Raw genomic sequence first — 12,157 nt, forward strand, 5'->3', positions numbered from 1 at the left:
TTCATAATCTTTATCTAAGGAATTAAGACTTATGTAATTTCGAAAAATCGAGATAAAGTGACAATTAATGGACACGTGGAAAGAATTAAAAGAATTTAAAAGAATTTAAAAGACATTAGTTGCAGTTTCTTAAAATGTAACTTTTTTTCGTATTTTTTATTGTAATTTCTCACTCTTGAGTGTGTTAATATACACCAGTTTATACATATTTATGTTATAAATTGGAATTATATCAATGTCAACACTTTATCTGTAGAGCATCGAAGTGAATATTCAAAATGTAGGTGGAGCTGACGAAGTTACTAGACAACTATTGCTGCTGCTGATAATGTTTGTTTCTCGTCCTAAAACAGCGATACATTTTTAGCTTTCGTTAGATATATAAATTTTTCCTGAAGAAATAAATGTATTTTCGTCCAAGGAATGAATGCATCTAGCGAATGAGTGCATTTTCGGATATAATTTCATGCATTTCGCAATATTATTGAAATCAGCACAAATCATCATATTGGAGTTTTCATGTCCTTCGGCGTGTCTTGCTCCAAAGTAAGAGTGTACGCAGGCAGTTGCTTGCGTTATTTTTACTTTCTTTTGAAGAAACTGCTAACAATAATCGTCCAAGTTTTTCAATCTTCAAAGTGAAATTTGTATTTCTTTCGATTTACTAGCTGTGTTGTTTATCAGTTAATTAAATATGTCAATATTATATTTTATGGATATTTTATGGATATTTAAAAAAATTTTTTATTGGTATATAACTAGTTTTTATTTGGATATATTACAGAGTATACTATAAACTTTTTAATAAAATCAATATGTTGAGAGATTTATTAGTGACAAGTGATTGGAACATTCACTCTATGCCATACAGAAACCAGCAAAAACATTATCTTATAAGGGAATACTGCAATAACAATGAATTTAACTATAAGAAAAATTGTTGGAAACTCCAAATCAAAAGAACCCAGAGTTCTCATCTTCCTATACAACAAAAGAGAAAGCTTATATCCATGAATTGGTTAGAAAGCTTAATCTGAAATAAAAGAGCCAAAGGTAAAATCAAGTGTGATCAACACTACATTTGTCGAATATAGTGATTACATATACTCAGTTAATTTTCCTTTCAGTAGATTTTCTTTTATTATGTATTTTTTTTTGCAGAAAAGGTATGAATGGATTCTTGGTGATATATAGGACAGAAGAATCAACAATAATTCAAGCTGATGCTGTGATAAAATTATGAAAACTATTCAAGTAAAGCATACATAATTTTTTACTATAAATCACAAAGACATCCTTTTGTTTCCTCTAATGAAGAAAAAACATTCTGTAAATAATGTTGCTTTGTGAAAAAACTAATTGATGGCAAGTGTTATTTATATATGATTATTTATATAGTTAAAAATGATATAGAATATTTAACAAATAACACACTTAACATAAATATAAATATTCATATAAAAACTTAGTCCCTAATTAATTTTTGATATAATATTTTTATTATTGCAGTAAATACAAATACACTAACATAAGACAATCAGAAGGTTCTAATAATAATGGCATACTGCAAGTACCTTAATTTAAACTGAATTTTGACATATTGCATTTCCATAAATCTTTATCAGTTTTTAATGTGGTAGAAGATGCATCAAATAATCATCAAGTGATTATAATCATGAATGAAATGGAATGCAGCAAAATTACACAGATACCGTGATACATCTTGAAATATCACCTTTAGAATCACTGTTTAATACAATGATAAAAAATAAAGTACAAATGCAGTTAAAGACGATCAATGTGCTAGATCTATAGGAAGATCTCACTGAATTAATGAATTATTTACTAGATTTAACGATTGAAAAAGTTGCTATATGCCATTGTGTTAAAGTGTTAAAGTAATTACATTCGTGTGGTTATAGATAATTTAATTTATTACATTATAATATTTTCTAGATAAAATTAAGTTACTAATTAAATTACTTACCATCATTACTTTTATTAATAATTATTTAATCAATTTTAAAAATTTTAAAGCTGCAATTCAATATCTTGCAAAATTTAATATTTTTGCGGCGGGAATAACTTTTGTCCTTTATTGTTGTTCGTTCAATTGTACATTTAGATTCTTAAAAAAATATTTTTTAAAACCAAAAGTAAAAATAAATTGAATTACAGCTTTAAAATTTTTATAACTGATTATATAATTTTTATAACTGATTATATAATTATTAATATAAAATAATTATTAACAGTTTAACTTTTAAATTACCTGAGCGTTAGAAAAAAATTAAAATTAAGAGAATTTAAATAAACAATCGGGGCAAATGTTTTAAAGAAAAATACTAAAGAAATAAAGTTATTCTTGTCAAATAACTATTAAATTCTGCGAGAAAATGGCTTGAATCACAGCTTTTAAACTGAACATTTTAGATGCACTCAAAATATTTAAAAAAAAAAATTTTTTTCTTATCTATTTTCTTAATTAGTAAATTACACAATAGAAACATGGACACATACACACATTCACTTTAACAAATATTTATTAAATACTATATAACTATTGCATAAAACAATTGTAGATATGTATTCTTTCACATCTATTTTTGACGTTATTATTGAATTACATATTAGGAATTATACATTTAATTTCAATCATATAAATAAATTGCAACTTATATTTAGATTACCTTTTCCTTACTCATACACACTTTATATCATATATGCAGAAATAACATACAAAAAATTAGATTATTTTTAATCAATACATTTTATTTTAATGTAATTCTCGTTTTTCCATAATGACTTGTATAGGTTCATTAGTACATAATGTTATATTCATATTTAATTTAATTTTATCTATTTGAACATTTTTCTCTACTTTGAACATAAATGTTCTTATCAAAACTGCTAAGACAACTTTCATTGAAATCATTGCATATCTCATACCTGCAAAAATTTATGTTCAAGTAAATTTTTTTATTATGATATATGTTTTATGTGATTTATTCATACTCTCTTACCTATACAATTTCTGAGTCCATAACTAAACGGCATGTAATGTTTGTAAGATGTTCCTATTTTCTCAGAGAGGAATCTGTCCGGGTCAAATATCAATGGATTAGGCCAATATTTTTCATTTCGGTGTAGAGCCAGTATACTCAAGATAACTTCAGTGTCTTTTGGCAAGATATTCTCTCCTAAAACATATATGCTTATATTTAACTAAATTACATAAAAATATATAATAGAAAAATATATAACAGAAGCATAAATTATTCTAATAGAATATTATAATAGAAGCATAATAATTAATTTCTATAAATAAGACCATAGCATTATAATTTAAATCGTCTTCATTTTATAGACAGTTATGTATTTGATATACAAAATTGCCATTGAATAAATAATATTTCTTATTAAATATTAACATGATTTTTTCAAATTTTTTCTTATTGAAGAATTTTGATAAATTCAAACTTTAATTTTTTTTTGTTTTTTTTAAGATTTAATTTTTAATGTTTTAATAGGTATTAAAGTTGCTTTAAACACAACAATTCCCTTTAATTTGATAATCAATTTTATCTTCAATTATACCATTAATACCACAAAAAAGACTGATGTGCTTTATTCGAATTTTACTTTGCTCATAATTCATAATCGAAATAAATTCTAAGAATAATTTTAGGAAGAGAAAAATATCGATACTATATAAAATATATTTATTATTGAATATTTTTCTATATTTATTTTATCTTTATGTATAAGCATAAAATAAACGTATAATTCTTAAATAATAAAATAATATATGTTTGTTTATTTATATATATTTGTAGTTATCTTTTAACAATTATGATTTTTCGTGTTTAAGTTATACATAATAATAATAATAATAATAATAATATATATATATATATATATATATATATATATATATATATATATACATATATATAATAATAAGATATATATATTTAAAAACAAACCCATTTTTACATCCTTTGTTAGATATCGCCCAATTAAAGGAATACTAGGAAATAATCTCATAGTTTCTTTAATGATACGATCTAAATAATCCATATGTTGTAAATCTTCGTATTTAATTGGAGCAGATTTTGGAGTTTCCGTCTTATAAATTTCCCATAATTCTTTATATACTTTTTCCTATTATATTAAATATTATATTATATATTATAATTTTCCTATGATATTAAATAAGATACTTGATTATAAATATATAAATATATAATAAATATATAGACATATACAATATGTATAAATCATAAAAGATACGTAATCTTATTAACATTGCATTTACGAATTCGTATTTTGATATTTAAATGCTAATAATGATAAAAATCAATGTAGACATTGTATAGCTTCATTAAAATTCTTAATTTAATTAAAACATTACACACAAAATTCTTATTTAAGCAAATTTGTAATAAATATATGACGAATACTACATTTCTCGTCTGTTCACTTGTTATAGGTATTATACTTATTTTGAAAAAAAAAATCGTTAATACAAATCAAATTTAAGTTACAATTTGAACAAAACTATAACGATTTAATTATTCTATTAAGCTCAGTAGAAATTACTGTACAATTTTCATGTACTTGTATATAATTCATATACTTGTATATTAAAAGATAATTCTAAACAAATTATTATTTGTGTGAATAATTGAATTATTGAAAAAGAATTCCAAACAAATTATTATTTGTGTGAATATAATTGAAATATTGAGAAAGAATTTTCTTGATTACTGTTTAAAAATATATTCACCATAGAGAATCGTACGAGAGGAGATCCGGTAATAGATACAAGTGTTAATTATTTGATCTATACGTAAAACCTCGAAGTCACAGATATTGTTACATGGAGAAGAAGAATAGTAACTGTACGAGCGATATTATTTTTCATCTACTGGTTGAAGATTGGCAAGCCAATGAAATAACTGATATAAAAATTATTCTAAACTCGCAATTCGCACGGTTAATAGATTTTTGTAAGAGCTGGCATGAATCAAAACGTAAAATTTGGCTACTACTTCTTTCCTCCATGTAATAATACATGTCCAGGAACTTCGAAGTTGCGCGTACAGATTATATATGATCAATTCCTATATCCTTATTGCCGGGCCACCTACGTATCATTCGTAACATATTTCGTTTATTGAGTAAATTGAATAAATTTAATAAATACATACTTGTATCTGTGGAAAATTGGCTAACATAAAGATTACAAAATCCACCGTAGTAGCAATTGTGTCAGAGCCCTAATAGATAAAAATTTTATTTGCTGATTAATACAATAAATAAGTTAAAACAAAAAAGGTTCTGATATATTGAATATAAAAAATCGGAAAGAAATAGAGCTAATAAGAGCCGAATGCAATAAATGACTGTATTTATATTGTAAAAATGTGTAAAAACAGTATAAAAATTCTCTTTGATAATAATATTTCAGTTCTTTCTTTGGACCACCTTTAGCATACAAAGGTAAATAATATGCTGATAAAATATTATTCGATATAAACAAACCAAGAATAATCATTAAACTGTATATGATGGGAAGAGTAGGGAAAAATATTTAAATTTTTAATTTTCGTTAAATTTTAAATAATCGTTACATGCGTGATGAAGATATTTGTCTATTGAAATTATTTTCCTGACGCTTAATAAATAACATTATATTATTAATCTCTTATTTAAAATATCCTATACATCCAAGATTTCAATCTCGTTATCCCATTAAAACTGGTGACTCGTTACTCATGTATGAGATTCGTAATGACAGAGCGTTGCAAAGTGCTTTTATTAATATTACTATGTTTTTGATGCGTGTTTTTAATAATCTGCTCATTTGCAATAGAATGCACTAAATCTTTATCTGAAATTCTATAATTCTATACCATATTATTTGTTTGTTTAAGGAGAAGGTCTTTATGAAGGCTTAATTTAATAAAGGGACGCAATTTGTTAATATCAGTCTAAAATAAAATTCTATGTCTAAATAAAACTCTATGTCTAAGATTTAAAAGAAAACTAGAAAAAAAGAATATATATATACCTATATATAGTATGTTAAAAAAATATAATACGATTCGTATTATCAACACTATAATCGATTTGTTTCTTTTTCTTTTCATATTAAATAATGTTAATTGTATTGCGATAGTATATTATTTATTTTTGTATACTAAGAGGGAAAATGCTTCACAAAAGAACCATTATTAAAAGAAATTTTTACACAATGTAGCGCATTTATTATTATTAGATTCAATTCTTATTAGTCCTATTTTTTCCCAATTTTTTATATTTAATAAATTTCAATAAATTATGTTTGTTTATATATAAATATAATTATAGAAATATTTTAGATACCGCAGAAATTATATAGAATTATTTTACATACCCCAATTATCATCGTAATTAAATTATCATGTATCATCTCTTGCGGATACTTGTCTTGATGAGACATTTCTATTAGAGTATCAATAAATGTCTTGTCTATATCATATTAAAAACAAAATGTAAAATTTTGTGCATGTGTGTATATATTAATTAGTGTCTCAATTTTATAGTAGTACGATTAAATATGTCACTTTGAAAATTAATATTGAAAATGAGTTCAGAAAAAGAAAAATATCTTTAGCAATAATTAATAAATTATTGATATGATTATTAAATGATTGATAAATTTAAATTTTAATAATGTTTTAACAATTGAAACAAGCACTTTAATAGTATCTTAAGTTTTTGAAAAAAAATTATTCTGCTGATAATTTACAAATCTTACATCATAATAAAAACAACAACAATAAAAAACATACAAATAAAAAATAAATAAAAACTTACAAGTTGTTCCACATTTTATGGCATTCTGTGCATTTAATGCATATATATGCTGTTGTACTATCTATGTAATAATAAATTATGTAGTAAATATATATATTATAAAATACAAGTTATAAATTAATTCATTATTAGTATTCGCATTTACCTTGTCTGTAAAAGAACGTAAGAATTTCATCTTCCTTTGCTGTTCTCGTCCCACAGCAGTGAGATTGAATATAAGATCAGGATATAAGAATACATTTCGTACTCTTGATTTAAAAATTTGTTTCAAGCTAAAAAATTTTTTTTTTTTAAGTAATATTTTATATAATATAAAGCATTTAACTAATTATTAAATTCTACGAATAGAACTGTTGAAGAAAAAAATGTTGTTCTCTTAGTTCTAGTTATACGTCAACAATATTATTTATCATAAATATTTAATTTAAAATATAATTGCTACATTTATAAAAATTCTTATGAAAATGCAATTTCTTAAAAAATTTGTAAGTTATTTTTAGATAGACTTATTACAATGATTTATAATATTTACATTAATATTGTAAGAAATTAGAGCTAAAAAAATTATTTCACCTCGTTATTACTTCCACACATTGATTGATTGGATTGGATAAGGATTCCGGTTTGATGTTCGTCATTATGCCTTTATAATGTCATGAAAAATAAAATAATTAATCAAGATTTATAACTATCAATTTATAACTATCAAGATTTATAATCATCAATTTATTAATAATATTAAGTTATACATTTTATATATGTATTCGTTAAACAAATGTAATACGAAATTTTTAAACAGAAAATGAAAGTTTCTTACAAAATACTTGAAAATAACAATTAACTATAGATTGGTTATTTTTAGTATTCAATTTTCTCTATATACCCAGGTAGCAGAATGACGTCAAATGACATCTTAATAACGTTTTAATGAAGTGATAGTACGTCATTAAGATCTCTTTAGATGTTATCTTGCTACCTGGGTATAAATTTATTTATATTGAATGTTGAATAATATTTTACAACATATCTTATTATCAAAATCTTCTAGAAAGTAAAATATATAAAATACAAAAACTCAAAAATCAAAAGATATGATAATAACTCGTGCCAAATCACGCATAACAACCGCGAGACGAACTATGTATATGAACCGTCCAGTTACAAAAATAATAAATTATTGGATCTCACAAAGTAATAGTTTTACCATTTGAAATCTTAATAGTCTTAATCGACAGCTTGGATCTCATTATAAAGAAAGTGTCTATTTTTGTTCTATATACTCAATAAACGAAAAAAGAGGCGGTGCAGAATTCTAATGTGAATATTTTCATTGAAGAAATATTTTGGTAATCATCATGCTGCTTTTCGTTCCTTTCTACTACATATGTCTCTATTGTATATGTTCTTTGGCGTACGATTTTTTCTATTATATGTAAAATGTTTCTGTACAAAATGATATGAATCCTACTGCACAGCCTCCATTTTGAACACTTTGGATAAAGCTTATCGGCGATAAGTTACTTCGCAATATATATATAAATGTACAATATACATATTCTATATTTATATGATTGGACATCTACATTTTATATATTCTATGATGGGATAATTTATATATTGTTTAAACTTCTGTTCTTTTATACAATATGAATTAACGCCATTAATTATAAGCTTATTAGAAATCTAATCATTCTATGCATTATTAAGATCCAATAAATAAGATGTTTTCAATTAAATAGTTTGTGTATAAATATTACTAAAAAAAGATTAATGTACAATTGTCTTTCTAAATTTAAAAGTTTTAAATATTGTCTTTATAAGAAAAAGTAGAAAAATGCATTGTCCACACAAAAAATTCGTGTACAAAAGAGTATTAGTTTACAAAAAATAGTAATACATAAAAAAAATGTTATACAAGAAAAACATTATTTTATCATCTACTGTACAAATTTATCTTTTATATAAAAAATTATAATGTAGCAAATAAGCTAAAAACCTATTTAAAGTTATATATATTTCTTGCTAAATTTATAATATTACAAAATACTGCAAAAATTTAAAAGTCATAAGTATTTCATACAAAAAATCTTTGTATTGCTATATCAATTGTAATAAAGTAACATGAATAATATGATAAAAGATTTTACTATCAATGATAAAATATTTTATTATCAAATTTCAAATATGTAACACATAAAAATTATAATAGATTATACAGATCAAATTATATGGCAATCAAATATGTTTTTATCGTTATAATAAAGAAAGTTCTCTTACAGACATTTCTAAATGAAATACAATATTATACATATAATATGGATAAATAGCACAAAGTTTTTTTGTATTATTTTATTAAATTTTTATAATTTTTACATTTTTGCAATATTTTTGATATTGGTACTTTTGCAAGAAAGATATATAAGTTTAAATAATTTTTTATTGTAAATTGGCACATTTTCATATCATAATTTTTTTTAAGCAAAACAGATTTCCGTGGATAATGAAATAACATTACTTTGTATTAAACTAAAATCTTTTTGAAAAATAATTTTTTAACGATCGTGTGTATATTTGGAGTTTTTCCAGGTTTTCTTGAAAAGAGTTTATATAGTTTTTTTATATGAATTTTTATATTATAATTTTGATGTGAATTTATGATTACAATTAATTCAAATGCAAACTTATAATTATAATCAATTCAAATGAAATAAATTTAATTCTGCTATTGTTAAATTATTGTAATTATGACAATTTTTTACTCCTTAAAATTTTATCTTTATATCATCTTCATTTAATATTATTTAATTTATAAGATGCGTAATACAAATAAGATGTTAAAGATAAGCATATGCATGAAGAATATGTATAGCATGTGCAACACAACTATGTACCATTTTTTTTTAGCGATGACAGATGTATGTATGAATGTATGTATGTATATATGTATGTATGTATGTATATATATATATATATATATATATATATATATATATGCAGACGTTTTATAAACAAATAAAAATATTTATTCTTACCACACGCAGTATTCAGAGTATATTTTGAAATATCATTGAAAAGGATGATTTTATTTCCATTTAGTACAATCTTTTCTAATTGATCTGTTAATATTACAGATTGTTCGACAAATACATTAAAAGAGTTTCGTAGTGCGACTGTATTAAAAATCGGTGCTATTATTTTCCGATTTTTAATCCATGTCGATACTGAAATAAATATTATAAGAAGATATAGTAAAAAAAAGAATATATAATATACAAATAAAAATCATGATAATAAAAAATGTTATTAAAAATTTAAGTATTAATAATTTTAAATTTACCACATTGCTGTCGAAGTATAAATAAAAATATTATATGACTACAGAGATACAAGTAAATTATAAAAGCTATTTTTAATTATGTTATTATGTAATTTAAATATTAGAAAGAAAAAGAGAAAAAGAGATAAAGGAAGAGAGAGAGAGAGAGAGAGAGAGAGAGAGAGAGAGAGAGAAGTAGGGCTGTCATCTGTAATTTTACTGACTTAGGATTGAGAGATCTAAAATTTCAGACTTTCCGACTGAAATAGACATCCATAATTTATAATATAAAAGTAACTGATAAAGCTGATAAAGCGATAAAAATAAAAGAATCTTTTATATTTTGAATATTAATATTATTAATATTATTAATAATCATTATTATTATTGAGAATTATTAATAATAATTAATAATAATAATAATAATAATAAAATGATTATTACAATATTATTTTTTCTGTTGTCAATGATTTTGATTGACATCCTCTCACTGCGACAATATTCCGTGCCGGCATATTTGGAAAAAAACCGCTAAAAATCTGGACTATTTTATAAAATCACTACGAACGGTCTCGGGTTAACAACGTTATAAACTAGGACAAATCCGGTGAAAACTGGACGGATAGCAGCCCTAATTAGAAGTTACTTTAAATTTTATTATACTAAAAATATCTTACCAGGTGCTGTGAGTAAACCTTTACCTAACATTGGTTCAACAAATTTATATAGTATATTTTTCTCTTCACTATTATGTAAGATTATCTACAATGTTATATGAAATATTTTTAAATATTTCGAATGTATGTTATTTAGACAATTAACATGAGTAGTTCAGATGTCAAATGATACAGTCTATCCAAACTCGATATCAAATTATTAACAGATTTGAGATACAAATAATGTAACCATAGAATTATACTGAATTCATCTGTTTTCAGAGTCAATCAGATTGCATAATTAAATCATTTTTATGTACTTATGATAAAAACAAACGCAAAAATCTTTATTCCTCAAATTTTTATTTTTCTTGTACCACTTGATACTTGAGCTATTCATGTACTTTAGGAAATCACTTTGGTTAGATTAGTGATAAATTATGGTAAAGATATAGAGAGTTATTATTTATTTGGAATATATATACCCAGACAGCACAAAAAGGCCAAAAGATGTCCTAAAGACGTCCAGAGGACTTTAAGATGTCTTTAAGTCGTCTTTTAGATGTCTTTTGGACATGTGTGCTGTCTGGGTACATATTCTCTAAATAAATTAATTTGTTTGAATCATTCAATTAAAATATATTCATATTGAAATATATAGGCACTATTTTTCTACCTGCATTTGATCAAATTCATATATTCCAATAAATAATTTGTTGGCCATCCAAAATTTAAATGGAGACGGATATTTTCTTGTCAATTGAGTTATAATATTTAAAAATTCTAAAAAATATTTATTATATAAGGTAATTTATCAAAATTTTATTATTTTGAATTAATAACAATATTTAGTGGTAATTAATTTTTGGATATATATTTTTATCTTCTTTATTATTACCATTAGAAGTTTGCAGAAGAAAATAATAGCCACTTCCAATAAATGGAAATGCTTTTGGACCAGGCAGAGTGTTTACCGTTTTAATAGAAGATCGTCGGTGACAGTAATTCAAGATGAAATAACTTATGACGATACCTGCCAGTGCAATTAACACAACACTTATAAATGGCATTATTAAATGATAATAGCGAAATATAGTATGGTTTTACATCAATGTTACTACTATTCTGCAGATGATATGGACGCTTTTATTATATCTTCCCCACCCAATCATACTATAATAATTAAAAAAACACAATTTACATAATGCGTCCTTTAGATTGGAAAGTAAATGCATTAAATTTTTTTGAAATATCAAGTCTCACACAGAAGATTTTTAAGAATTTTTTAGTTTAAAAAGAAGGTAAAAAGTTTTGGTTTAAA

At 23.4% G+C, this 12,157-nt stretch overlaps 1 protein-coding gene and 1 long non-coding RNA gene across 2 annotated transcripts; one reads left to right on the plus strand and one right to left on the minus strand.

The window, feature by feature from the left end:
• The first annotated feature begins 159 nt into the window (after positions 1 to 159).
• Positions 160 to 3,363, plus strand: LOC145969718 (uncharacterized). The gene is made up of 4 exons (XR_014438229.1): positions 160 to 546; positions 785 to 1,053; positions 1,162 to 1,365; positions 1,510 to 3,363. It is a non-coding gene; the product is annotated as an uncharacterized LOC145969718 (long non-coding RNA).
• LOC145969714 (cytochrome P450 4C1-like) lies at positions 2,697 to 11,906 on the minus strand. The gene is made up of 12 exons (XM_083095919.1): positions 11,735 to 11,906; positions 11,513 to 11,619; positions 10,858 to 10,942; positions 9,897 to 10,085; positions 7,438 to 7,507; positions 7,010 to 7,136; positions 6,865 to 6,925; positions 6,422 to 6,516; positions 5,214 to 5,282; positions 3,987 to 4,164; positions 3,024 to 3,200; positions 2,697 to 2,949 (listed from the first exon to the last, which is right to left on the minus strand). Exons 1-12 carry the CDS (start codon positions 11,904 to 11,906, stop codon positions 2,777 to 2,779), a joined length of 1,503 nt encoding a protein of 500 aa, XP_082952045.1. The 3' UTR covers positions 2,697 to 2,776.
• Between the last annotated feature and the right edge of the window lie 251 nt (positions 11,907 to 12,157).

Source organism: Camponotus vicinus, unplaced genomic scaffold (assembly GCF_025532165.1).
Source record: "Camponotus vicinus isolate PSW18456_S1 unplaced genomic scaffold, iyCamVici1.0 SCAF_4, whole genome shotgun sequence".
Lineage (NCBI taxonomy): Eukaryota > Metazoa > Arthropoda > Insecta > Hymenoptera > Formicidae > Camponotus > Camponotus vicinus.